The sequence below is a fragment of the Pristiophorus japonicus genome, chromosome 5, assembly GCF_044704955.1.
Source record: "Pristiophorus japonicus isolate sPriJap1 chromosome 5, sPriJap1.hap1, whole genome shotgun sequence".
Taxonomy (NCBI): domain Eukaryota; kingdom Metazoa; phylum Chordata; class Chondrichthyes; family Pristiophoridae; genus Pristiophorus; species Pristiophorus japonicus.
This window is the reverse complement of record NC_091981.1, coordinates 224,009,960-224,035,437: the sequence shown is the minus strand read 5'-3', so window position 1 is coordinate 224,035,437 and position 25,478 is coordinate 224,009,960. Positions and strand designations below refer to the sequence as shown.

The following is a 25,478-nucleotide window of genomic DNA, read 5'->3' as shown; positions in this document are numbered from 1 at the left end:
TGAGCATTTAAAAACATTGATGGTTGGGAGGTAAACTCACACACACCAGTAAAGATGCTTTTTAAAACCAGTCCCCATATATTTAACAACAATTTCACATTGTATGTAAGTTTTAACCCACATACCAACAAACAGTGCAAAAAAATAATGAAAGGATACCATCTATGTAAAGTATTCGTACTCCCCAAGCCAGAGCATTCGACAATATGCTGTTTCCAGGGATAAATTCCTAATGTGGAGGGGTGGATGGTGAGAAAGGGAAAGAGTGGATTTGGAAGAAAAAGTGTAAATCAAACTTCCAATCAAAAATATTTCATGAAACAGTAACAGTGAATACTAAAATCACTTATTTTTAAACAAGACAGTGCTTATAAACATTGACTAGATACGTGGAACAATCACCTGGTACAGAGAAGTGCCCAGACAAGAAACAGACATGAAAGGCAGCCAAGTAATAAACCCAAATTATTATTTCAAATACAAAATATTAAATGAGAGCCATTTTGTTTCAAAACAAAAAAGATCAGACATATTTAGGAGATCAACTATGAGCAGTTTGTGTTTTGGTTTAAATTATTTTCCGCACAGCAGATCTCCCAGTCGAACACATGTCTGAATGGCAGTAAGGAAGAGAGAAAGGAGTGTGGGGCAGTGAGGGGAAAGCTGGAGAGAGGTAGGAAGGGAGAGAGGGAAATGGAGAAGTCTGAAGTGTGATCCAAGAATATTTATTAGTGCAGTGCTAGGGGGCCGGCAATGCGATATGCTAGTAGACACAGCAACGTCCATATCCATAACCAACCTAGACTTGGCCTTGACCCAAAGGACCGTAAATATACAAGGAGTGGGTGGGGGATATAGAAAAGCAACTCTAAGTGAGATGGGATTATTAGAAGTACAGGGAATAATGCTACCTACTCAGTTTTGGTGCTGTCAGAATACAGAGGGCACCATATTTGGCATCGATACCTTAAGGGAGATAGGGGTACTAATATATCCCCAGCGTAAACAGATAATTCTGGGGGATAAGCACGAAAATCAAATTAAGTTTGAATACCCGGGACACCAGCAACAATGAGTGACCGGAATAACCCTAATCCGGCCCGAGTGAGAAACCAAGGGTGTATGGGGTACTGTGTGCCAATTATACCCTCACAAGTGCTCCAGCCCTGGGATTACCTGACCAGAATAGGCCCTTCCACATCTATACATACCACAGTAAAGATCATTATAACGCGATGGTGACTCAATTACATGGGGACAGGCATAGGCCAGTGGCATATTACTCGGGTAAACCGCAACCTGTAGCCGCAAGACTATCGAGGTGCGTTGCTTCCTTCGACCGTGCTGCGTGGGCCATCAGAGTTAGCGAACCAATAGCAATGTCGGCACACGTTATCCTACATACCCAGCATACCTTAGTAGAATTGCTTAACACAGGAAGGCTAAAAACGGTATCCGACGCACGAAGGGCTAGGTGGGAAGCAATGCTCTTACCCCCCCCCCCCAGTGGGACGGTAACAATAATAAAAGACACCTGTAACAACCCTGCAGGGTGGATCATTACGGAGGGAGAGGAGCATCAGTGTAGCCCAAGGGAAGTAGTCAGGCTGGTGAAATCCTGCTTGAGGGGGCAGACATTGAATATACAGATGGGTCCTGGCGCTGTATCAACGGGACATCACGAACGGGATGGGCAGTGCTAGATGGCAGCGGACAGGTTAGAAGGGAAGGACATCTAGAAAGAGGCCTATCAGCTCAAGTGGCTGCTCTCACCGAGGCTCTGAGGATGGCCAAGGGAAAAAGAGTAAACATCTATACAGACAGTCGATATGCTTTTGGAGTAGTGCATGATTATATGATAGCCTTGAGTAGACGAGGATACATGACCTCAGGAGGAGGGCCAATAAAACACAAGGATATTGTTAAGAAATTAGTGGAAGTCTCCCTCCTACCCCAAGAGTGTGCGATAATAAAGGTCCAAGTGCACATAAAAATTATGCATCAGCACAACAGGGAAATGCATGGGCAGACGAAGCAGCCAAGTGGGTGGCTGAGACAGGTACACTGGCCGGGGAAGCCCAAGTCGGAGCATGTACAATCGGGCCTGAGGCAGTAAACATGCTTAAGATACAGGGAGAAGCCATTCCACAGGAAAAGGAGGGGTGGAAGCAGAGAGGAGCCTAACAAGGGATCAATGGGGTATGGAGGAAAGATGGGAATGTGGTGGCCCCAGAATGGATCCAGGGGAACCTACTAAATTTATACCACGGGTATGTCCATACAGGTAGAACCAACATGATAAGCTCAATGTCCAGATGCCAGTGGTGGAAAGGAATGGGTAGAGATATAGGGAACCACTGTAGAAGGTGTGTGACATGTGCAAAATACAATCCGGGTGGAAAGTAAAGGTCAGAATGGGACATCAGCCCCAACTGAAAGGACCCTGGGAGAACCTACAGATAGATTTTACTGGACCGTTACCCAGCAACAAAGGGAAGACATACAGCTTAGTTATTATAGAGCAATTTACGAAGTGGGTAGAAGCTTTCGCCACTAGAAATTGTTCATCAGAAACCGTGGCCAGGATCCTAGCAGAGGAAATAATACCCCGATGGGGAATGCCACTACAGCTGGACTCAGATCAAGGTACCCACTTCACAGGGAAGGTGATGAAACAGGCCTGCGTTTTATTTGGGATCAGGCAAAAATTCCATATCCCATACCATCCGGAATCTTCTGGATTGGTGGAACGAATGAATAGGACCTTAAAAGCGACCCTAGCCAAGGCAATCGAAGAGACTGGAAAGGGGTGGGTGGACATGTTACCCCGAGTACTGATGAAGCTCAGGGCAACCCCTAGTCGGACGACAGGACTGACACCCTTTGAATGAATGACCGGAAGGGCTATGAGACTACCAGAAGTCTTGGTTACAGGAAGTGAGGACGTAGGACCATATAAAGACAGGATACGGAGGTTTGTGATGGAACTCTGTAAGCAGTTACATGACTTAAAAGCACAGGCTAGAGATCAACAAGTAATCAAGGACTTAGAGAATGACACTAAAGAACAGAAGGTCCAAATACCCCAAGTAGGCAGTCAGGTGATGGTGAGGAATAACCCAGAGAGGTCCGGACTCACACCAAAATGGACCAGACCCCATCAGGTAATAATGGTAAGTGACATGTGCGCCTGCGTAGTGATCAGGGGTATTAGCAAGGGGAAACACTGGACCAAGTTGAAAAAATATAGTCACTAACTAACCGGTGATGACCGGGAAATTATTTGTTGCAGGATTCTGGTGCTCGCGGGAACAACGTGGGGTAACGTATCCTCATATCAAGCACAACAGTCTGAGGGACAGCAAGGCCTGTATTACAGGGACTCGGGCGACATTAGTTGTGCTAAGGAACCAGGAACGCTGACGGTCGGAGCAACAGTGGACTTAAATTGCAACGTCGGAATAACGGTCATAAGACAGCGTAACGAGGAAACATAGAAAATAGGTGCAGGAGCAGGCCATTCAAGCCTGTACCACCATTCAATATCATGGCTAATCATGCAACTTCAGTATCCAACTCCTGCCCCATTTAGCTGTAAGGGCCACATCTAACTCCCTTTTGAATATATCCAACAAACTGGACTCAACAACTTTCTGTGGTAGAGAATTCCACAGGTTCACAATTCTCTAGGGGAAAAAGTTTCTCCTCATCTCGGTCCGAGATGGCTTACCCCTTATCCTTAGACTGTGACCCCTGGTTCTAGACTTCCCCAAAATCAGGAACATTCTTCCTGCATCCAACCTGTCCAATCCTGTCAGAATTTTATATGCTTCTATGAGATCCCCTCTCATTCTTCTAAATTCCAGTGAATACAAGTCTAGTCGATCCAGTCTTTCTTCATATGTCAGTCCTGCCATCCCGGAAATCAGTCTGGTGAACCTGCGCTGCACTCCCTCAATAGTAAGAATGTCCTTCCTCAGATTAGACCAAAACTGCACACAATACTCAAGGTGTGGTCTCACCAAGGCCCTGTATAACTGCAGTAAGACCTCCCTGCTCCTATACTCAAATCCTCTCGCTATGAAGGCCACTCCCTCAATAGCAAGAACATCCTTCCTCAGATTAGGAGACCAAAACTGTACACAATATTCCAGGTGAGGCCTCACTAAGGCCCTATACAACTGCAGTAAGACCTCCCTGCTCCTGTACTCAAATCCCCTCGCTATGAAGGCCAGCATGCCATTTGCTTTCTTTACAGCCTGTTGTACCTGCATGCCAATTTTCAATGACTGATGTACCATGACACCCAGGTCTCGTTGCACCTCCCCGTTTACTAATCTGTCACCATTCAGATAATAATCTGCCTTCCTGTTTTTGCCACCAAAGTGGATAACCTCACATTTATCCACATTATACTGCATCTGCCACGAACCGACATTGGGGATGGGACAGTACTATGGGACTAATAATTAGGGTGAATAAGACCGAGGTGTGTTTTGTAACCAGGAGGGGGGGGGGGCGGACAAAGATACTGCACCCGGGAAAAGAGGGTGCAGATAGGGTGCACGCCAAATTTCACGCAATTCTCCAGAGTACCCCAGCAAGGGAAGGATGAGTAGAAGGTATGCCCGCCCTCCCAATGTACAGACGCCCATGAATGGTGTTGGAGGGTTATTTCCCGAGATAGACCCACCACCACTGCCACCCCACCAACAACAGCGAGCACTACCAGGACCCCGATCACCACTCCCCCAGCACCACCACCGTATCCAACTATGAACGCTGGAGCAAAAGGGGGATTAGTAATAAGGCAAACCAAGGATAAGATACACTTCGGCGTACGTCAGTGAATAATTATGGTATTCGTAAACTTAACAGACATGACCATCCCCAGCTTCTGCAGGCCAAAAACTATAAGCCTGTATAAAAACCTGATCCTGCGAGCACTTGAAGGCCCTGAATTAAAAACCATGAAGTTTAATGTGGAAAGAAGGTCAGGTTAAAAAGTGGGACAGAGGAAAAAGAGGGATATTAGAAATGGTAGGCGTGGGATACGCGGCGGGAGTTGCGACGGTAAACACTATAGACCTACACACGATAAATGATCGGGTTGACACCCTAACCCGAACCTTACAGGGATTGTTGGATAGGGAATGAAGATAATGAAAGAGTACAGGCATAACTGGGTAGTGGCGCGGAGAGGGAATTATTACAAGTGGCCCACATGTTGCAAGACCACGCCAGAACTATAAATCTGATAGAGTGGAAAGAAACTTGAGCAGAATCATACAGACAGAAATAGTTTAGCAGGGTACAGAGCATGGTTACTCAGTGGTATACAACATAACCTAGAGCAACTCCAAAATAGAAAGGTGCCAGATTGGATAACACTTGATGCATTTACCAACTGGACCTTGGACAAAAACATGACTCATGCATGTGAGGTGCAGAGAAACAGTCATGCTTGGGTCCCAAAGGTCAGATGTGTAACTGGACATTTAAATATAATAGGTTTTGTACTATCAATACCACAGTATGATGTGACAAAGGGCGATCCCCTATACCAAACAGACAATGTCGGGGAAATAAGAAATCAAACTCATGTGCGTTACCACTGCCTATTCAGATATGTAATTAAAGAGAACAACAGTACTATGTCTCAGCATAGATGATGGTTATAAAAATAACCAAGTTGTATTATGCCGAAATGCACTACGAATGATCAAGGACGACTGTGGATATGGCCAAATTGACGGGTGCACATTGAGTATCGTCCCCCCCCCCCAGCGCGGGACTACGAAACTACCGCTGTTCCACGAGGAAATGGGGAATGGTGTGTGAGCACCATGGCAACAAAAATGACGGTTACAAATAAGGTAGGGGATACCTCCTGCGCCATCATGCATACGGACTTCTGCTTTACCCCGCTTGACGAAACACATCTGAATGGGTACATCATACACCCTGAACTGAAAAAAGAAACCATCAATGGGACAATGATAGACACTATCCGAGAAGGGTATGAGAAGGCCATCGGGCCTGAAGGAGAACAGATACCCAAACTAAATGAGGAACAAACTCAAGTGGAGCAGGATATACGGAGGCAAAGACTGAAGTACATAGCCCTGATAAAAGACATGGGCAAACTGCGAAAGGACACTGAGGAAATGTTAGCTAGTTAGCCTTGGTACATGAAGTTTTGGAATGCTGGACTCAATGTGCAAGAGCATCCATGGATACAGATAATATCACATGTACTAGTTGTGGTACAAGGTCATATTGGTAAGCCTGCTGGTGTTAGCCTGTAAAAAATGTAACCGACGTAAGAGACAGGCCATGTCACAAACAACACTGAATAAAGGGAAAATAGGCAGCCCGGCCGAAACGACGTATCTTGTATAACCTTGATGGGAAAGCTAACAGGTGGGTCCTGCAGTTCGGGAAGTAGCACTACCCAAGCAAAAGGACAACCCTGGAGGCTCACCCATGAAGAATCTATTCAGAAATGGCCTATCTTGGGCATATAGCCAAGGACCATAAGGGGGGATTGTGAGGGGGTTAAGTATGGTAAGGGGATAAAGTATTGTCATCAAAGTGGAGTAGACAGACAGATGGTCACTAAAGTGGATACTGAAGGTAGTGAATTGATCTGACACATAAAATGGTCCAGATTAAAGGGGTTATCAGTATTAGGAGGTTGTGAGGAGTCTGGAGTACCTCCACCTCAAAGTAGGGATTGTAATATATTGCCTGTTGACAGATTGTATGTAAAACTCGCTTATAAATGATAGAAAATGGCTGTACAGGTGCAGCGCCCCGAATCTGGAACCCTCGGGACCGAGGCCGTTCCGGATTTTGCGTTTTGACGGACTTTGGAACGTCTTTCAGACGTCATGAATCCGTAAACACCCGAGCCCAGGTTCAGGTATTTCTGGATTTCGGAACGTCAGCAGTGGGGTGTTCGCCGCGCGATGAGGTCATCGGCCGGAGTCCTGCCACCGGGGAAGGAGTCCAGCCGGAGCCCCGCCGCCGGGGAAGGAGTCCGGGCGAGCTCCGCCGCCAAGGAGGTGGTCAGGTAGAACCCGCCGAAGAGCTGGTCGGGCAGCCCCATCGCGGAGGTGGTCTTCGGACGGGCCGGCGAGGAGGCCTCGATGTAAGGGCAGTGGCGACGAGGCGAGGCCCAAGGTTGGCGAGGCGAGGCTAGAGGTCAGGCAGCGGCGATGCGAGGCCGGGCAGCGGCGGGACCTGAAGGTTGGCGGGCTCGAAGTTCAGAACATTGTACGGATTCCGGACAACCCTGCCACCAAACGGTCCGGAGTCCGGAACTCCGGATTTTGGACGCTGAACCGGTATAACATAAAATGCAAACTTACATATTCAGTACTGTTATATATGTGGACTTGTATTTACTCTGTACAGCCACCAGAGGGCTCATCCCCTGGAGTCCAAAGGGATCCCATAATCCCTTGGGAGCACAGGTATTTAAGGAGGCATCACAGGTAGGAGAGGCACTCTGGAGACCTGCAATAAAAGACGACGGTCACACTTTACTTTGAGCTCACAGTGTTCAGTCTGACTCTTTCTCCATACACAACAACTGGCGATGAGATACAGATAGAGTACCCAATGATGCAGAGAACAGTGGGCATCCTGGCAAAATTTTCGGAGGGAAATGATTGGGAAACTTTTGTGGAGCGACTCGACCAATACTTCGTGGCCAACGAGCTAGATGGGGAAGAGAGGGCTGCCAAATGAAAGGCGATCCTCCTCACCGTCTGTGGGGCACCACCGTATGGCCTCGTGAAGAATCTGCTCACTCCAGCAAAACCCACAGAGAAATCGCACGGCGATTTGTGCACATTCCGAGAGCATTTGAACCCGAAGGAAAGCGTTCTGATGGCGAGATACCGGTTCTACACCTATAAAAGGTCTGAAGGCCAAGAAGTGGCGAGTTAGGTCGCCGAGCTAAGACGCCTTGCAGGACATTGCGAATTTGAAGGACATTTGGAGCACATGCTTAATTAGCATGTACTTAGCATTGGCCATGAAACCATACTTAGCAAACTTTTGACTGTAGAGACCCCAACCTTGAGTAAGGCCATAGCGATAGACCAGGCGTTCATTGCCACCAATGACAATACAAAGCAAATATCTCAGCACACAAGTGCTGCTACAAGTACTGTGAACAAAGTGATGTTGTTTTCGAATTGTAACATACAGGGCAGGTCACACATACCTGCAGCTGCACGTCTGCAGATGACTCAAAGTCCACCATCAAGCATGATGAATGCAAGGCCATTAACACCTTGTTGGCGTTGCGGGGGTGATCATCGTTTCCATTCATGCCGATTCAAAGAGTACATTTGCAAGGGCTGTGGAACAATGGGACATCCCAAACGAGTGTGCAGGCGAGCTGCAAAGCCTGTTAAACCTGAAAACCACCATTTGCAGAGGACAGATCCACGGAGGATCACGACGAACCAGAGCCTCGGATCGAGGAGGCAGAGGTACATAGGGTGCAAACATTCACCACGAATTGTCCCCCGATAATGCTGAATGTTGAACTAAATGAACTCCCGATGTCAATGGAGCTGGACACGGGCGCGAGCCAGTCCATCATGGGCAAAAAGACTTTCGAAAGGTTGTATTGAAACAAGGCCTCAAGGCCAATCTTAACTTCAGTTCACACGAAATTAAGAACTTACATAAAATAACTGATTCCTGTAATCGGTGGTGCTACCGTAAAGGTCTCCTAAGATGGAGCGGTGCACAAGCTACCACCGGGCGATGGTCCCACGCTGCTTGGCAAGAGCTGGCTGGGAAAGATATGCTGGAACTGGGACGACGTCTGAGCGCTATCGCCCGCTGACGACACTTCATGTACCCAGGTCTTAAACAAATTTCCTTCGTTGTTCGAACCAGGCATCGGGAAATTCCAATGAGCAAAAGTGCAGATCCACCTAATTCCGGGGGTGCGACCCATCCATCACAAGGTGCGAGCAGTACTGTACATGGTGAGAAAAAGGGTAGAGATCGAGCTAGATCGGCTGCAAAGAGAGGGCATCATTTCACCGATCAAGTTCAGCGAGTGGGCCAGTCCTATTGTCCCAGTCCTCAAGGGAGACGGCACCATCAGAATCTGTGGCGATTTCAAAGTAAATATTAATTGTTTCTCCCTGCAGGACCAATACCCACTACCAAAGGCCGACGACTTCTTTTCAACGCTGGCGGGAGGAAAGATGTTCACGAAGCTGGATCTGACTTCAGCCTACATGACGCAGGAACTGGAGGAATCATCGAAGGCCCTCACCTGCATCAACATGCACAAAGATCTTTTTGTTTACAACAGATGTCCATTTGGAATCAGATCAGCGGCGGCGATATTTCAGAGAAACATGGAAAGTTTACTGAAGTCAGTCCCGCACACCGTAGTCTTCCAGGACGACATCTTGGTCACAGGTCGGAACACAGTCGAGCACCTGCAGAACCTGGAGGAGGTTCTTAGTCGACTCAACCATGTGGGGCTCAGGTTAAAACGCTCGAAGTGCGTTTTCCTGGCGCCTGAAGTGGAGTTCTTGGGAAGGAGGATTGCGGCGGACGGCATCAGGCCCACCAACGCGAAGACGGAGGCAATCGAGAACGCACCGATGCAACAGAATGTGACGGAGCTGCAGTCGTTTCTAGGACTCTTGAACGACTTTGGTAGCTTCTTACCGGGTCTCAGCACACTGCTAGAACCACTACACGTCTTACTATGAAAAGGGGGTGAATGGGTTTGGGGCAAAAGCCAAGAAAGTGCCTTTGTAACAGCAACAAAATTGTTATGCTCTAACAAATTGCTTGTGTTGTATGATCCATGTAAGCGTTTGGTACTAGCATGTGATGCGTTGTCATATGGCGTCGGGTGTGTATTGCAACAAGCTAATGATTTCGGGAAACTGCAACCGGTTGCTTATGCATCCGGGAGTCTGTCTAAGGCTGAGAGCCTACAGCATAATTGAAAAAGAAGCATTAGCGTGTGTCTATGGGGTAAAGAAAATGCATCAATACCCGTTTGGACTAAAATTCGAATTGGAAACTGACCATAAGCCACTTATATCCCTGTTTTCCGAGAGTAAAGGGATAAATACCAACGCATCGGCCCGCATCCAGAGATGGGCACTCACGTTGTCCGCGTACAACTACGCCATCCACCACAGGCCAGTCACAGAAAACTGTGCTGATGCTCTCAGTAGGCTGCCATTGCCCACCACGGGGGTGGAAATGGCACAGCCCGCAGATCTAGCCATGGTTATGGGAGCATTTGAAACTGAGCAATCACCTGTCACTGCCCGGCATATCAAAAACTGGACAAGCCAGGACCCCTTATTATCTCGAGTCAAAAGCTGTGTGCTTCACAGGAGCTGTTCCAGTGTCCCAGTGGAAATGCAGGAAGAGATAAAGCCGTTCCAGCGGCGCAAAGATGAAATGTCTATACAAGCAGACTGCCTTCTGTGGGGCAATCAAGTAGTGGTCCCCAAGAAGGGCAGAGACACCTTCATCAATGACCTCCACAATACCCACCCAGGCATCGTAATGATGAAAGCGATAGCCAGATCCCACGTGGGGTGGCCCGGTATCGACGCGGACTTAAGAGTCCTGCGTTCACAGATGTAGTACATGCTCACAGTTAAGCAATGTACCCAGGGAGGCACCGCTAAGTTTATGGTCTTGGTCCTCCAAACCGTGGTCTAGGGTACACGTTGACTGTGCAGGCTCGTTCTTGGGTAAAATGTTCCTTGTGGTTGTAGATGCGTACTGCAAGTGGATTGAATGTGAGATCATGTCGGCTAGCACGTCCGCTGCCACTACTGAAAGCCTGCGGCCATGTTTGCCACTCACGGCTTACCCGATGTCTGGTGAGCGACAACGGGCCATGTTTTACCAGTGCTGAGTTCAAAGAATTCATGACCCGTAACGGGATCAAACATGTCACATCTGCCCCGTTTAAACCAACGTCCAATGGTCAGGGAGAGAGAGCAGTGCAAACCATCAAGCAAGGCTTGCAGAGGGTAACTGAAGGCTCACTGCAGACTCGCCTATCCAGAATCCTGCTTAGCTACCGCACGAGACCCCACTCACTCATTGGGATCCCACCTGCTGAACTGCTCATGATAAAAGCACTTAAGACAAGGCTCTCATTAGTTCACCCTGATCTACATGAACAGGTAGAGAGCAGGCGGCTTCAACAAAGTGCATACCATGATAGCGCAAATGTGTCACGCGAGATTGAAATCAATGATCCTGTATTTGTATTAAATTATGGACAAGGTCCCAAGTGGCTACCCGGCACTGTCGTGGCCAAAGAGGGGAGCAGGGTGTTTCGGGTCAAACTTTCAAATGGACTCATTCACCGGAAACACTCGGACCAAATCAAACTCAGATTCGCGGACTATCCTGAGCAACCCACCTTGGACCCTACCTTTTTGATCCCCACAACACACACACCAGTGGCAACCGACATCACGGTTGACCACGAAGCAGAACCCATCATCCACAGTAGCCCTGCAGGGCCCAACACACCAGGCAGCCCAGCAAGGCCAGCTGCACAGCAGCCCAGCGAGGGCCCAAGAAATTATTCAACAACACCAGCTTTCACACCGAGACAATCAACCAGAGCAAGAAGGGCCCCAGATCGACTCAGATTGTAAATAGTTACACTATTGACTTTGGGGGGGCGGTGGGGGAGGTGTTGTTATATATGTGGACTTGTATTTACTCTGTACAGCCACCAGAGGGCTCATCCCCTGACGTCCCAAGGGATCCCATAATCCCTTGGGAGCACAGGTATTTAAGGAAGCTTCACAGGTTGGAGAGGCACTCTGGAGATCTGCAATAAGACTACGGTCACACTTTACTTTGAGCTCACAGTGTTCATTCTGACTCTTTCTCCATACACAAGTACATTTAAGGGAACAACACCTACCAAGGACAGTAGGGAGTAAACTGTCTGGAAATATAGATTGTAGCAGCAGCTGCATTCATGGGAAAGGGATAATTTTAGCTGGAGTTCATGGGAAAGGGATACTTTTGGCTGATAAGAAATCAGATGCATACCAAGCCATGGGAAGCAAGGTTAAAACAACACGCCATGAGAAACTGAGGCAAGGTTGACACTGTAGTACAACATATTCCAGAAGGCTGACATGTGATGGGAGATGGAAAGGTTGGGAAACCACTCAGCAGCCAGTCTGATATGGGTCAACGATTCAATGAAGCTTTGCTGATAAGCTGTAGGCCAATCGGTGGTCATAGAAAGTTTTGTAGGAGGGTCACACACTTCGAAAACTATATAACTGTGCATGTAGAGCCTCTGTTCTTTGAAGGTTCATCCATGAACTCTTCCCCTGCATATGCTTGAATAAAGATCGGTTGAACCAAGGTTTCGTCTGAGTGATTCCGTGGTCGCTATACGGATGGATGTCGACTCCTTATATCAGGGAGTCCACCCTGAAGAAGAGAAGTCTTCTTTTTACCCCCACATTGAGGAAGAAGAGTGCCAATATTAACCCTATCAGCTGTGGCTCAGTGGTAGCACTCTTGCCTCTGAATCAGAAGTCGTGGGCTCAAGCCCCACTTGAGTACATAACCTAGGCTGACACTTCAGTGCTGCACTGTCAGAGGTGACATTAAACTGAGGCCCTGTCTGTCCCCTCAGGTGGATGTAAAAGATATAATGGCACTATTTGAAGAGCAGGAGTTCTCCCCGGTATCCTAGCCAACATTTATTCTTCAACCAACATCACAAACAGATTTTCTGGTTATTACCTCATTGCTGTTTGTGGGACCTTGCTGCGCTCAAACTTTGCTGCCACGTTTCCTACATTACCTCAGTGACAACACTTCAAAAAGTACTTTGCTGACTGTAAAGCACTTTGAGACATCTTGAGGTCGTGAAAGGCATTATGTAAATACAAGTCTTTTTTTTTTACTTTAACTGATGAATGGGGAGGGAGAATGCTTGTATTAACCGAGGGGTTTGGGGAGGTGGAAAGACTGCCAGGCTGAAATGAAAAAGAGTAGCATCAGTGCATACCGGGAAGATTTGAAGAGAGCATCTCTGAGAAAGGATGGGTTAGTATCTGTGAACTGAGCCTAGAGCTTTGAGAGGGCCTCTGCACTGGTTAGTAGACCCAGAGTTTTTTGTGGGATTGTCTATTGACTTTTCAGTGATTGGTCTGTTGAAAATCCAAATGTTTTTCCTTTTTTTAAGATTAAAAATCTATTAATGTTGAAATATAAAAGCATTTAAAATGAACCAGAATGCATCATTTCTAATGTAAAAACTAATTTTCTACAGGAGCATGTATTAAAATACAAAGTGCTTCATCAATTGTGTCCCTTTAACATCTCAATTCTTTCCTTCATGTACTTGAGTTTTTTTTTCCTATCAATAGATGTTGGGAATACCTACAGCTCAAGTTAGAAAGCCAGAGTAATTACAGTCCCCATCACTTAAAATGTCCACGCTTAAAACAACCATTAGCCATCTGCATTAACGTCAATTTCAAAGTTGCTGGTTTTAGCGTCTTAAGTGCTCCGTTTATTTTGGACAGCAACAGTTGTGCTTACACAATGGTTCACACCTCGCAGTCTTGATCTGCAACATTGTTATATTCTTGTGAATTACACAAGGTTCTAGGGTCATGAACAACAGAATGCCTTGAATTGCTGTCTTGGTCCCTGGATCAAAGGCATTTAGTTGGCTCGCAAAATGTTTTAGCAGCTTGCATGGTGTTATCTAATCACTTTCATAAGTTTGGCACTGCAGAGCTCAGCATCCTGGTCAGGTCTAGGGTTAACAGAGCGCTCAAGTATATAATCGCTTGTAAAACCAGCCAATCACAGACAATGTTCAAACGAAGATTTTTCTGATCTATTATGCAACACACAGAGCCAAGGGAAACGATTACTGTCTGCGAACATCTTAACTATCCTCTCTTGCTTCCACATTATACAAGCCATCGCGTAAAGCGGGCAAATCGCATTCACACAATTGCGCCCGCAAAAGTGGTGGAGACTACCAGTTTCATAGGTCATAGGCTTATAATCAAAGTCATTCTTGGGTTTACAGCTCTTGGGAGCCTGCGTCAGCTTTTTTGAAACTGTTTCAGCTTAAATAGTTTTCTCGGATGCCAGTCATGCTACTGGTTTAGTTATGGTTATTTAAATTTTAAGTGTACCCGTTACTGTTTCAACCCGAGATATTTGCGATCAGTGATTGTTTGTATACATTATTCAAATGATTTCCAGCCATTTTCTTGTCTGTTTTAGCTCAACGCTCGACATTAAAAGGCTGGCTTCCTTACATCAGATTGCACCTTGTCCTCTAGTTTTGTAGGCAGTACTGCAGAGCTGAATGGGAGCACATTTAAAAAATAGAGTAACTATTTTACCCCAGCACATGTGCTGCCTCACACAGCCGAAGTCCCTTGCCCCAGCGCAAGTGCATCCCTCCCCCAGCTGTAGAACCTTACCCTAGTGCAAGTGCTTGTGGGGGGGGGGGGGGGGGGGAGAAATGAGGGAGAGAGAGAGACACGGGAAGAGAGAGCCTGGGGGAGGGAAAGAGACACACACGGAGGGGTGGGAAGGGAGAGAGCGCACGGGAGTGGGTAGGGAAAAGACACACAGGTGGGGGACGGATCGGAGGGGAGAGGGGGAACTCAGGGAAGACGGATCATGTTCTTCCAACCCTCTGGTGAGTGTGTTACAAGGGACATCGTTGGGCTGGATGAAATCCAGAAGTCACGACACTGTCACTATTCACTTTATACCCAATAAACCTGTTAACAATCTGCATACAATGCCCCATCTATGGCCGGGTGGGGGGAGGTCATGCACGCACTTGGATAAGGGTCTTCAGCTGGGGGAGGGATGCACTTGTGCTGGGGTAAAGGACTTCGGCTGTGGGAGGCAGCAAGTGTGCTGGGATCAGGGTCTTTAGGTGGCGGAGGCAGCACTTGTGCTGCTGTAAGGGACTTCGGCTGGGGGAGGGATGCACTTGCGCTAGGGTAAGGTTCTACAGCTGGGGGAGGGATGCACTTGCGCTGGGGCAAGGGACTTCGGCTGTGTGAGGCAGCACATATGCTGGGGTAAGGGTCTTCAGCTGGCTGAAGCAGCACGTGCTAGTGTAAGGGACTTCAGCTGGGGGAGGGATGCACTTGCACTGGGGTCAGGGACTTCGGCTGAAACTTGTTGGCTTTTGGGGAGATCTATCCTCTGTGGCTTCTGAAGTCAAAATGGATTCAATTACAAATTGGAAAGTCAATCAGAACTTGGGCTAGGCGGTTTCAGTTATACATTCCAGAGGAACTTCAGGGTGTGGCTTATCCTCCAAGGGGACCAATTAGCAATAGATCATGTGATACTGGAGAGCCAATCAGAGAAACGGCTGCCTTTCAGTTAGTACAAATAAACGCACCCCTTAAAAAACTGTAAACTGTTAAAATTAAGCAGGTGATTAGTTGCCTGAAATAAAACAAAAATAGCTATCATTCAAAACTCACTATTTGTTTTAATATTTATTTTCAAATTAGATCACTTTCAGCTAAAGTATAATTCAGAATAATCTGCTTGTTTTGTACATGTCTCTTCTTGATTAACCACTTACCTGTTCCTTAATAACCTTTTTGACTAAACTTTTTCCTCTGCTTATCTGTCAATTTAAAAAAAAAATAAAATCAACATTTTTGGAGGCATAGGATCTTGCATTTTTGATGATCCAGTAAGAAACAGTCAACTTAATTAGAATCATTATTTGGATTAAAAACCATTAGTTAATTTGATGGCTGGTTTAAATTCAGACCAATTCAGCTTCAATATTTTGACAACTGAAGAGCATTTCTGCATCAAAATAAAATTAACTTGTGTTTATATAGTTCCATTGGCATGGAGAATATCCAAGACATTTCACACTAGGTTGGGGGCCAGGTGTGGGAAGAGAGATGGAAAAGGTAAAATAGACAATAGAAATAAAAGGAATGAACATCACGTCATCATGAAGTGACCCAAAACATGGGTTTTGGGAATGTTTATAAAGACACACAAGAGGTAGAGGGAGTTAGGCGTAAAGTTACAAATAGGACTGGGGCAAATGAAAGTTCTGCAGGGAGAGACAATCACAAAAACCAAAAATTGGAGGTCTTGGAATTGATACAATAGACAACAAAATCTGCATTCCTAGTATGTAGCATGGTGTTTCCTGCAGCTCAAAAATTGCACATCTGCTGTTTTCAATGGCATTGCTCTGGAACAGGTATGAAAAATCTCCATAATTAGTGTTAATGAGCAGGCTAGCAGGGAGGAAGACTACAAGGTTTCCACACTGACAAGACGATTGACATTTAAAAGAAAAATATTAAGTGAGATTATCATTTAACAAAAGATATTGGCCCTGATTTTCCAGTAAAAACAGCGGTGAGGCTATCAGCATTCACCGTCATTAAAGAGTAAATCGGACAGCAACTTCCAGCGACCACACATGCGCAGTTAAACTTGGAAATCAGAAGTTGCTGTCTGAGTTGCCTTGCTCCTCCAGGAGCTGCACTATAAAGATATCTCGCCGAGAGATTCGGCATTGGAACATGTGGAAGGGCATGAAGTTGTGGTACTTGTATGATAGATACCCACTAAACTCGCCAGAAAAAGTTTGGGCTGGTCCATTCCAGTGTAATAAGTCTTAATTTCTGCTCAACTACCTCTCGGTTACTGAAAATTAAATTTTACAAGTTTGCAGTCTTTTCAGATTTTAATTATTGTTGGAGATTTAAAAAAAATATATATATATTTTTAACTTTTTCTTTCTGACTCTTATCTCTCTCTCTCAATCCCATCTTTCCATCATTATTTCACTGTCGGTACATGATTTGACACTGAATTAACTATTCCAACTTGCACTTCCTGGTTGAGACTGCGCTGCTCATTAACGATTTTTCAATCTGATTAGTTAAAGAAATATATGGTTGCTTGCCTTGTTCACACAGGCCCCAGATTTAGAGAGCGCTGTGCTGAAATGGATTTCTAATCATCACAAGTTGAAGTTCAAAAGCCCATCGAAAGTCTATGGGCAAGTGTAAGTGTAACGAATGGCTGGTGCCTTTCATTCACCGGGCCGTCGCCTAGACTTTCCTTCCTTTTATGAATCAGAGCAGAATTCCACTTTGACTACTCAAAGTTTTGTTATTTGGCTTACCATTCTAGGTTTATCATGACATTCCTCAATTGATTTATCACATAAATAAGTATTAACTTATAATTATACTGTACATATTGGTACCCGAGAAAACACAGTAGCAATACAAAGTTAGTTCAAATATTTCCAGTTTCCACTATCATGTATAGTAAATTTTAAGCAGTATTTGTATGGTTATACAACCTGAAACATACCATCTCCAAAGCTCTATGCGAGCTCCCTTCATGGCTTTCTCTCCGACTGTTCGGATGAGGAGACGTGTTACCAGCGTTCTGAACAGAATCTGGGCTTGGTACAGGGGAGTTTTTCCCTGCAGTCTGGGCAAATTTGGCCTCACTTCTATTAGAAATGATGTAATTAATATCTTTGCTAAGAAACTTTTCAATTGCCTGTATTAAAATAAAACACAAGCAAAAGATTGATTAGAAAGGACTAATTTTTTTATGCAAACAGCACAACACTTCCCAGCTCTACATAAATCATTGTATAATGAGCACCTGGTTCCTAGTTACATTTTGGTAATAAAAATGGTGGCTATTACATGTGAAAAATTTCAATAAAAGCATCCAAAAAATTGTACAACATCCAGGGCTTTCTCTGAAACATTTGGAAGCATTCACTCACCAAAAACTTTAAATGTCTTACAAATTGCATCAATATCTTAATACAAGGCCTAAAAAGAAATTTGTTTTTGCAGGACTGGCCAACGGAGCTTCAATGCATACACCAGAGTAGCAAAATGCAAGTTGATGTCTATAATCCTGCACACACTACATTCATGACCTCAGCTTCTATAAGGTAACAGCAATATTGAGACAAAGTTCCTTTTTACAGAAGGGGAGATGGCGCGTTGAAGGAAGTGATTGGACTTTTCAATGTGGCATTACTAAAGATCTGGGAGTAGGTCAATGCCCTGCTCTCTTGGTTAGAAAGATGTGCAGTAGGAACACAATGTCGCAGAGATAATTTAATAGCATATATTAAAAGAAAAATTATTTACTTTTTGGTAGAAGCCACATGGTCGGCCGTATCCACGGCACTTGGTCCACTCAGGGCGGCCCAATCTGGCAGAAAGCACTTAAAATAGGCGTTGAACCCCTCATTAACATATATAAAGGGCCCAATGCCAGTTTTAGGCAGCTGTCAAGGACGCCTGAAAAAAGACCCCAACAAATTTAGCAGTGGCCTGAATCCACGCAAATTGGGTGCAGGCTGTCACACTGTTACATTTGTCATGGTGTTCTTTTTGGCCGTAAACACATACCAATTTTTATTCCAAAATGTCATGAAAATGTAATGGGGGACAAATGAACTATTGCAGTGACAATTAATTTTTAGTCAGCACTGAAATCTGAGGAGTGTTATTTTCTATTTCATACATGCAGCAGCCAGCCCTCCCACTTGACCATATCACCTACCAGTCCTTAATTAAAAGTTCCCACAAAAAAGCCATTCATGTTACTCAAGCTGTAAGACCATTTTGTGATACAAACAAAATTCACACGAAGACTTGGTGTTGTACCCAAAAAAGTTAAGTCCTCATAACTTAAGCACACAGCTACTGAGTTATGCAAATGACACAGTATTCTCTTCCTCCCCAAGCAAGTACCTATCAAATTAATTGCAAAATTAACTTTAAGCATTAAAAAATTGGATTTTACAGTTTAAACTAAAGATTGATTAATTGCTGATTTACTAATATGTAAATATCAAATGGCAGCACTTTAACAGATAGGTTAATAGTTTACAATGCCTGCTGGGAGATTACATAGAAATACAGAACTGTCCGCAGTAGTCCAAGTGTGGTCCAACCAAGGTTCTATACAGGTTCAGTATAACTTCCCTACTTTTCAATTCTATACCTCTAGAAATAAATCCTAGTGCTTGGCTTGCTTTTTTATAGTCTGTGTCACAACTTTTAACGATTTGTATCCCTTGGTTTGTTAAAGATTTTAATTGGTACAACAGAAATTGTGAACATACCCCTCCTAGATGTTGTAGATCCTTTTCTAAGTTTTCAGTATGCTTATTGGAAGGCAGGTCAAGGTAAAAGACTTTCCCAGTAAAAGGCTTCAGTCTGATGTCAGCTGCTTTGTTAGTTCCTCGCTGTAACGTCTTTAGTATTCCTTTACTTCTTCCTGATGTTCCATGTACTGCTAATCCTATAATAAAGATACTGCAATTTAACCACTTTAGTAGAAAATGTACAGCTTTAAAATGACCATAAATAAGATTCAATTGAATCAGGAGAGAGTGACATGTTGCAAGTCTAGGATAAAGCATAATACTGCAGATGCTGGAAATCTGAAATAAAAACAGGAAATGCTGGAAACACTCAGCAGGTCAGGCAGCATCTGTGGAGAGAGAAACAGAGTTAACGTTCTGACAAAAGATCATCGAACTGAAACATTAATTCTGTTTCTCATTCCACAAATGCTGCCTGACCTGCTGAGTACTTCCTGCATTTTCTGTTTTTATTGCAAGTTTATGCTGTGATTCCTTACATTAAATGTCAACCAAAGCAAGGCATCCAACATACGAAGAAAGATTTTATATAGAAGGCCACTCTTGTACCTTTCACAGTGCATTGTTCCAAGCACAACTTGGAAGAGGCTGAGGTACAGTTCATTTGCTTGGGCTCTGACTCAGGAAATGATGTATGAAGAAAGATAACTTAAAAATGAGATGGAAAGAAATAAAATTCCACTTATATGAGCCCATAACTGAAAGTAACTATTATGATTTACTCAAAGTTTACAGATAAACGGTTCATTGACAATTTTCTCCCTGAAACATACAAATAAGTTATGAAATCATATGTTAGTATTAGGTCACAAAAGAGGTTGACTGCACAACTCAGGAGAATCCTAGCTTTGCATTGGCCCAGCTTATCCCATTTTTCTAGAGGCAAGCACAGGCTGGAGAATTGGGATCATAATGTCAAAAGGCTACATCCCACCCACACTCGTGTCTTGCAAGATTTCACACTGGCATTGGACTCATGAAATTACCCCAAACATTCATAGACACCACTCTGCACTACAGACAATGCATTTTACGGTGCATATTTGAAAATAATTAACAGGGATCATTTTTGAAGCAATTTCCGAGACCAAGGGTGTCTAAACCTTTTGTCTTCTGGGCCATTTAGTTGCATACAATTAATTCCTGGTACTGTTGAGATTGAAAATGGCTGCTGCTAGGCTGGTAGTCCCATGAGAAGCTCTGGAGCTTTTCACTTCTATCAATGGGAATCTCCAGCCATCCTCTACCCTTTCCCTCCCAAATCTCCTTGCTTCCACTACTCAAGTTCCCCTGGCTTCATCAGTTCATAGAAATTTAGTGGGCAAATGCATGGCAGATGCAGTATAATGTGGATAAATGTGAGGTTATCCACTTTGGGGTCAAAAACACGAAGGCAGAATATTATCAGAATGGAGGTAGAATAGGAAAAGGGGGAGGTGCAACGAGACCTGGGTGTCATGGTTCATCAGTCATTGAACGTTGGCATACAGGTACAGCAGGCGGTGAAGGCGGCAAATGGTATGTTGGCCTTCATAGCTAGAGGATTTGAGTATAGGAGCAGGGAGATCTTACTGCAGTTGTACAGGGCCTTGGCGAGGCCTCACCTGGAATATTGTGTTCAGTTTTGGTCTCCTAATCTGAGGAAGGACGTTCCTGCTATTGAGGGAGTGCAGCGAAGGTTCACCAGACTGATTCCCGGGATGGCAGGACTGACATATGAGGAGAGACTGGATCAACTGGGCCTTTATACACTGGAGTTTAGAAGGATGAGAGGGGATCTCATAGAAACTTACAAGATTCTGACGGGACTGGACAGGTTAGATGTGGGAAGAATGTTCCCGATGTTGGGGAAGTCCAGAACCAGGGGACACAGTCTTAGGATAAGGGGTAGACCATTTAGGACTGAGATAAGAAAAAACTTCTTCACTCAGAGTTGTTAACCTGTGGAATTCCCTACCGCAGAGAGTTGTTGATGCCAGTTCATTGGATATATTCAAGAGGGAGTTAGATATGGCCCTTTCGGCTAAAGGGATCAAGGGGTATGGAGAGAAAGCAGGAAAGGGGTACTGAGGGAATGATCAGCCATGATCTTATTGAATGGTGGTGCAGGCTTAAAGGCCAAATGGCCTACTCCTGCACCTATTTTCTATGTTTCTATGTTTACAGCATGGAAGGCGGCCGCTGGCCAACAAAGAGCTATCCAGCCTTATCCCACTTTTCAGCTCATGGTCCGTAACCCTGTAGGTTAAGTAACTTCAAGTGCTCATCCAAGTACCCTTTAAATGTGGTGAGGGTTTCTGCCTCTACCACCTTTTCAGACAGTGAGTTCCAGAACCCCACCACCCTCTGGGTGAAGAAATTTCCTCTCAAATCCCCTCTAAACCAATTACTTTAAATATATGCCCCCTGGTTGTTGACACCTCTGCTAAGGGAAATAGGTCCTTCCTCTCCACTCTCTGTAGGCCCCTCAGAATTTTATACACCTCAATAAGGTCTCCCCTCAAGTCTCCTCTGTTACAAAGAAAACAAACCCAACTTATCCAATCTTTCCTCATAGCTAAAATTCTCCAGTCCTAGTAACATCCTCGTAAATCTCCTCTGCACCCTCGCTAGTGCAATCACATCTTTCTTGTAATGTGGAAGCCAGAACTGCACGCAGTACTCTAGCTGCGGCCTAACTAGTGTTTTATACAGTTCAAGTATAACTTCTTTGCTCTTGTATTCCATGCCTCGGCTAATAAAGACAAGTATTCCGTATGCCTTCTTAACCAACTTATCTACCTGGCCTACCACCTTCGGGGATCTGCAGACATCCACTCCAAGGTCCCTTTGTTCATCTACACTTCTCCGTGTCCTACCATTTAATGTGTATTCCCATGCCTTGTTAGCCCTTCTCACCTCCCCAAATGCATTTCCTCAGACTTCACCGGATTGAATTATATTTGCTACCATTCTGCCCACCTGACCAGTTCATTGATATCTTCCTACAGCTTTCTTCATTATCAACCACACAGCCGGTTTTTGGATCATCTGCAAACTTTGTAATCATACCCCCTACATTCAAGTCTATATCATTGATATATATCACAAAAAGTAAGGGACCTAGTACTGAGCCCTGCGGAACCCCTCTGGAAACAGCCTTCTTGTCACAAAAACACCCCTCAATCACTACCCTTTGCTTCCTGCCTCTGAGCCAATTTTGGATCCAACTTGCCAGTTGGTGTATTTTAGCCTCAACTACAAGTTAACTGCAAGTTAAATGCTTTCTCGGGAGCCTCTTATCAACAAAGGCAGACACTGATGCGGAGATTCAACATCGCCTCCAATGCACCAGTGCAGCCTTCGGCCGTCTAAAGAAAAGAATGTTTGAAGACCAGGCCCTTAAATCTACCACCAAGCTCATGGTCTACAGGGCTGTAGTAATACCCGCCCTCCTGTATGGATCTGAGGCATGGACGATGTATAGAAGGCACCTCAAGTCGCTGGAAACACATCAACAACGATGTCTCCGCAAGATCCTGCAAATCCCCTGGGAGGACAAGGGCACCAACATCAGTGTCCTCGACCAGGCTAACATCCCCAGTATTGAAGCACTGACCACACTCGATCAGCTTTGTAGGGCAGGCCACATAGTTCCCATGCCAGATACGAGGCTCCCTAAGCAAATGCTTTATGCGGAGTTCCTTCATGGTAAACGAGCCAAAGGAAGACAGCGGAAACGTTATAAGGACACCCTCAAAGTCTCCCTTGTAAAGTGTGACATCACCACCGACACCTGGGAGACCCTGGCCGAAGCCCGCCCGAGGTGGAGAAAGTACACCCGGGAGGGCATTGAGCTCTTCGAGTCTCAACGCAAAGAGCATGAAGAGGCCAAGCACAGGCAGCGGAGGAGCACACGGCAAACCAGCCCCACCGACCCCTTTCCTCGACGAATGTCTGTCCCACCTGCAACAGGGTCTGTGGCTCTCATTTCGGACTGTTCAGCTATCAAAGAACTCACTTTGGGAATGGAAGCAAGTCCTCCTCGATTCCAAGGGACTGCCTATGAAATGCTTTACCCTGTCATCACCAATCCCTGGTGTCTGCTTCTCAAATTTGGTTTCTGAATTCCTGGGCTTCAATGAACATCAAGACTACGTTCCTGCATTGGACTACACTACTACGCTTCTGCACTGGACTATAACCAAGACTCATTTGATGTGTCAAAAATCTGCTGCCAGAACAAAAAATTATCTTCCTCACTGTGGCTGTTTCGCTGCTGAGCTGGGTAACTCGTTCTACTGGTTTTTCTGCTTTGTTGGTCACAGGCTTGTGTGGTTTTACATTTTCTCCGCTGCTTCTGATCTACGGTGACCTCCAACTTCACCATCATCTTCCTGCACTGAAACTGACTCTCATTGCCATGGCTCGCTACCCTTCAAATAGCTTCTGGACTTCGCTCGCCTGCTACTCCTGTCTCCGAACTTGGACAACAGTTTGTTGATGCTCCAAACCGATTCCATCCTACCGATGTCAACTTTTGTCCTCCGCGAGAAATCCAACTTTAACTCTGGGCTCCTTACTATTGTCACCAACCTGTTCCTTGTTACTACCAGAAAATTTGCATTCTTATGATTGCTACATAATCAGGCCTATGTAACTTGAGTTTTTCCGTGTGTCCATTTGTGTGCGCAGTTTTGACTGCCGCTTCGCACTTGAGCCGTTCACTTCTATTTCTACTTCTTTCTCCCGCTTTTTCTTTTCTCTCTGTCTTTCCCTGACCGGTATCTCCTGTCATCATGCCTCCTTTCATCTCTCCTCTCTCAGATACTCTGTCCTCCCAAATCCCCACCCCAACCTTTTATTACTCTTCGACCTTCCTACTTTCCTGCCAACGTCCCAGGCTCGACTCTCTCTTAGTTAAGCCTACAGGTGCCCTCTGTGCCTCTCTTGGCATCCTCCGAAGGGCCTACCATGGCACTCGTCGCTGTCTCTTCACAAGTAGCAACCTCAACTGTTCAATCCTATTCTTTCACCAACCTTGTCGCCCAGCTTGCTCGCCGGGGGGGGGGGGGGGCGCTAACCTTGTCAATCTCCCCCCATTCAACTCATCCCTCCAGGCACTGACCATGTGGATGCTGGCAGAAGATCAGCCATCACCGACCCTCTCAGCATCGCCCTCCAGAACATTCGTTCACTTGTGAACAAGTCCCTTGCTGTCCATAAGCTTATCGTGATGATTTCATCGACATCATGGTCCTGACGGAAACTTGGCTGAGGGCTGATGACAAACCTTACCTTTACATGAAGCCTCCCCGCCTGCCTATACCTTCCACCACTTGCCCCGCCCAGACCACCATGGTGGCACGGTGGTTCTCATCACCAAATTATACCTTGGTCTGTTCCCCTCCTCCTCCGGCACTTTCTCCTCTTTTGAACATCTCGCCTTATTCCACACCTCTCACTTTAAATTCTCGTTCTCTACCGCCCACCCAAAGTACGATAACAGTTTTATCACCGAGATATCTTCACTGCTTTCCTCCCTCAGCCTCTGCACAGAGCGACTTCTCCTCCTCAGCGATTTCAACCTCCATCTCAATTCATCATGCTCTCTCTCCTCTGAGTTCACTACGCTCCTATCTTCTCTTAATCTCTCCCTCCATGTGAACTCACCAACCCATATTCACGGCCACTTCCTACTGTGTCAATTGCAGATAAGGTCAACTCTGACCATTTCCTTGTATCGCTCTCCACCCACATCCCCTGTCCCCCACCCAACCCTACTTCCTTGTGTCCACCCCTGGAAAAAACTCTCTCCAAACTCTCTTACAACTGCACTTATCAACTCCAAACTGTCCAGCCTTTGGCCCTCCATTCACCATGACATTTCTGCAGCCACCGATCTGCTCAACCATACCCTCACCGCCACTTTTGATGCTTTAGTCCCTATTAAAACCATTACTCTTACCCTGGCTGTTCCCCTGGTACGGCCCTCATCTTCGCACCCTCAAGTCCAAGGGGTGCAGACTTGAACGGATGTGGCGGACAACTGGTTTAGTCATTCACCGCCAGATCTGGCTTGACTACATAAAGCATTATCAGGTCCTACTCTTGTCTGCCAAAACTGCTCACTATTCCAGGATCATTCTGGAATGCAAAGATAAACCCCGGCTATTATTCTCTACTGCTAACCTCCTTCTTAAACCTCTCTCCCCCTTGTCTCCACCATACTTACCTCCAACAA

General features: G+C 45.5%; 1 protein-coding gene across 3 annotated transcripts in view; it reads right to left on the bottom strand.

Moving 5' to 3' along the window:
• dbf4 (DBF4-CDC7 kinase regulatory subunit) overlaps positions 1-25,478 on the bottom strand; it is an 80,420-nt gene that overhangs the window by 31,435 nt on the left and 23,507 nt on the right. For all 3 annotated transcript variants that reach the window (XM_070881343.1, XM_070881342.1, XM_070881344.1), the window contains exons 3-6: positions 19,214-19,392; positions 17,425-17,619; positions 15,650-15,694; positions 160-229 (exon numbers count right to left, since the gene is read on the bottom strand). In XM_070881343.1, the coding sequence (XP_070737444.1) occupies positions 160-229; positions 15,650-15,694; positions 17,425-17,619; positions 19,214-19,392 (489 nt within the window). The remainder of the gene's footprint in view (positions 1-159; positions 230-15,649; positions 15,695-17,424; positions 17,620-19,213; positions 19,393-25,478) is intronic.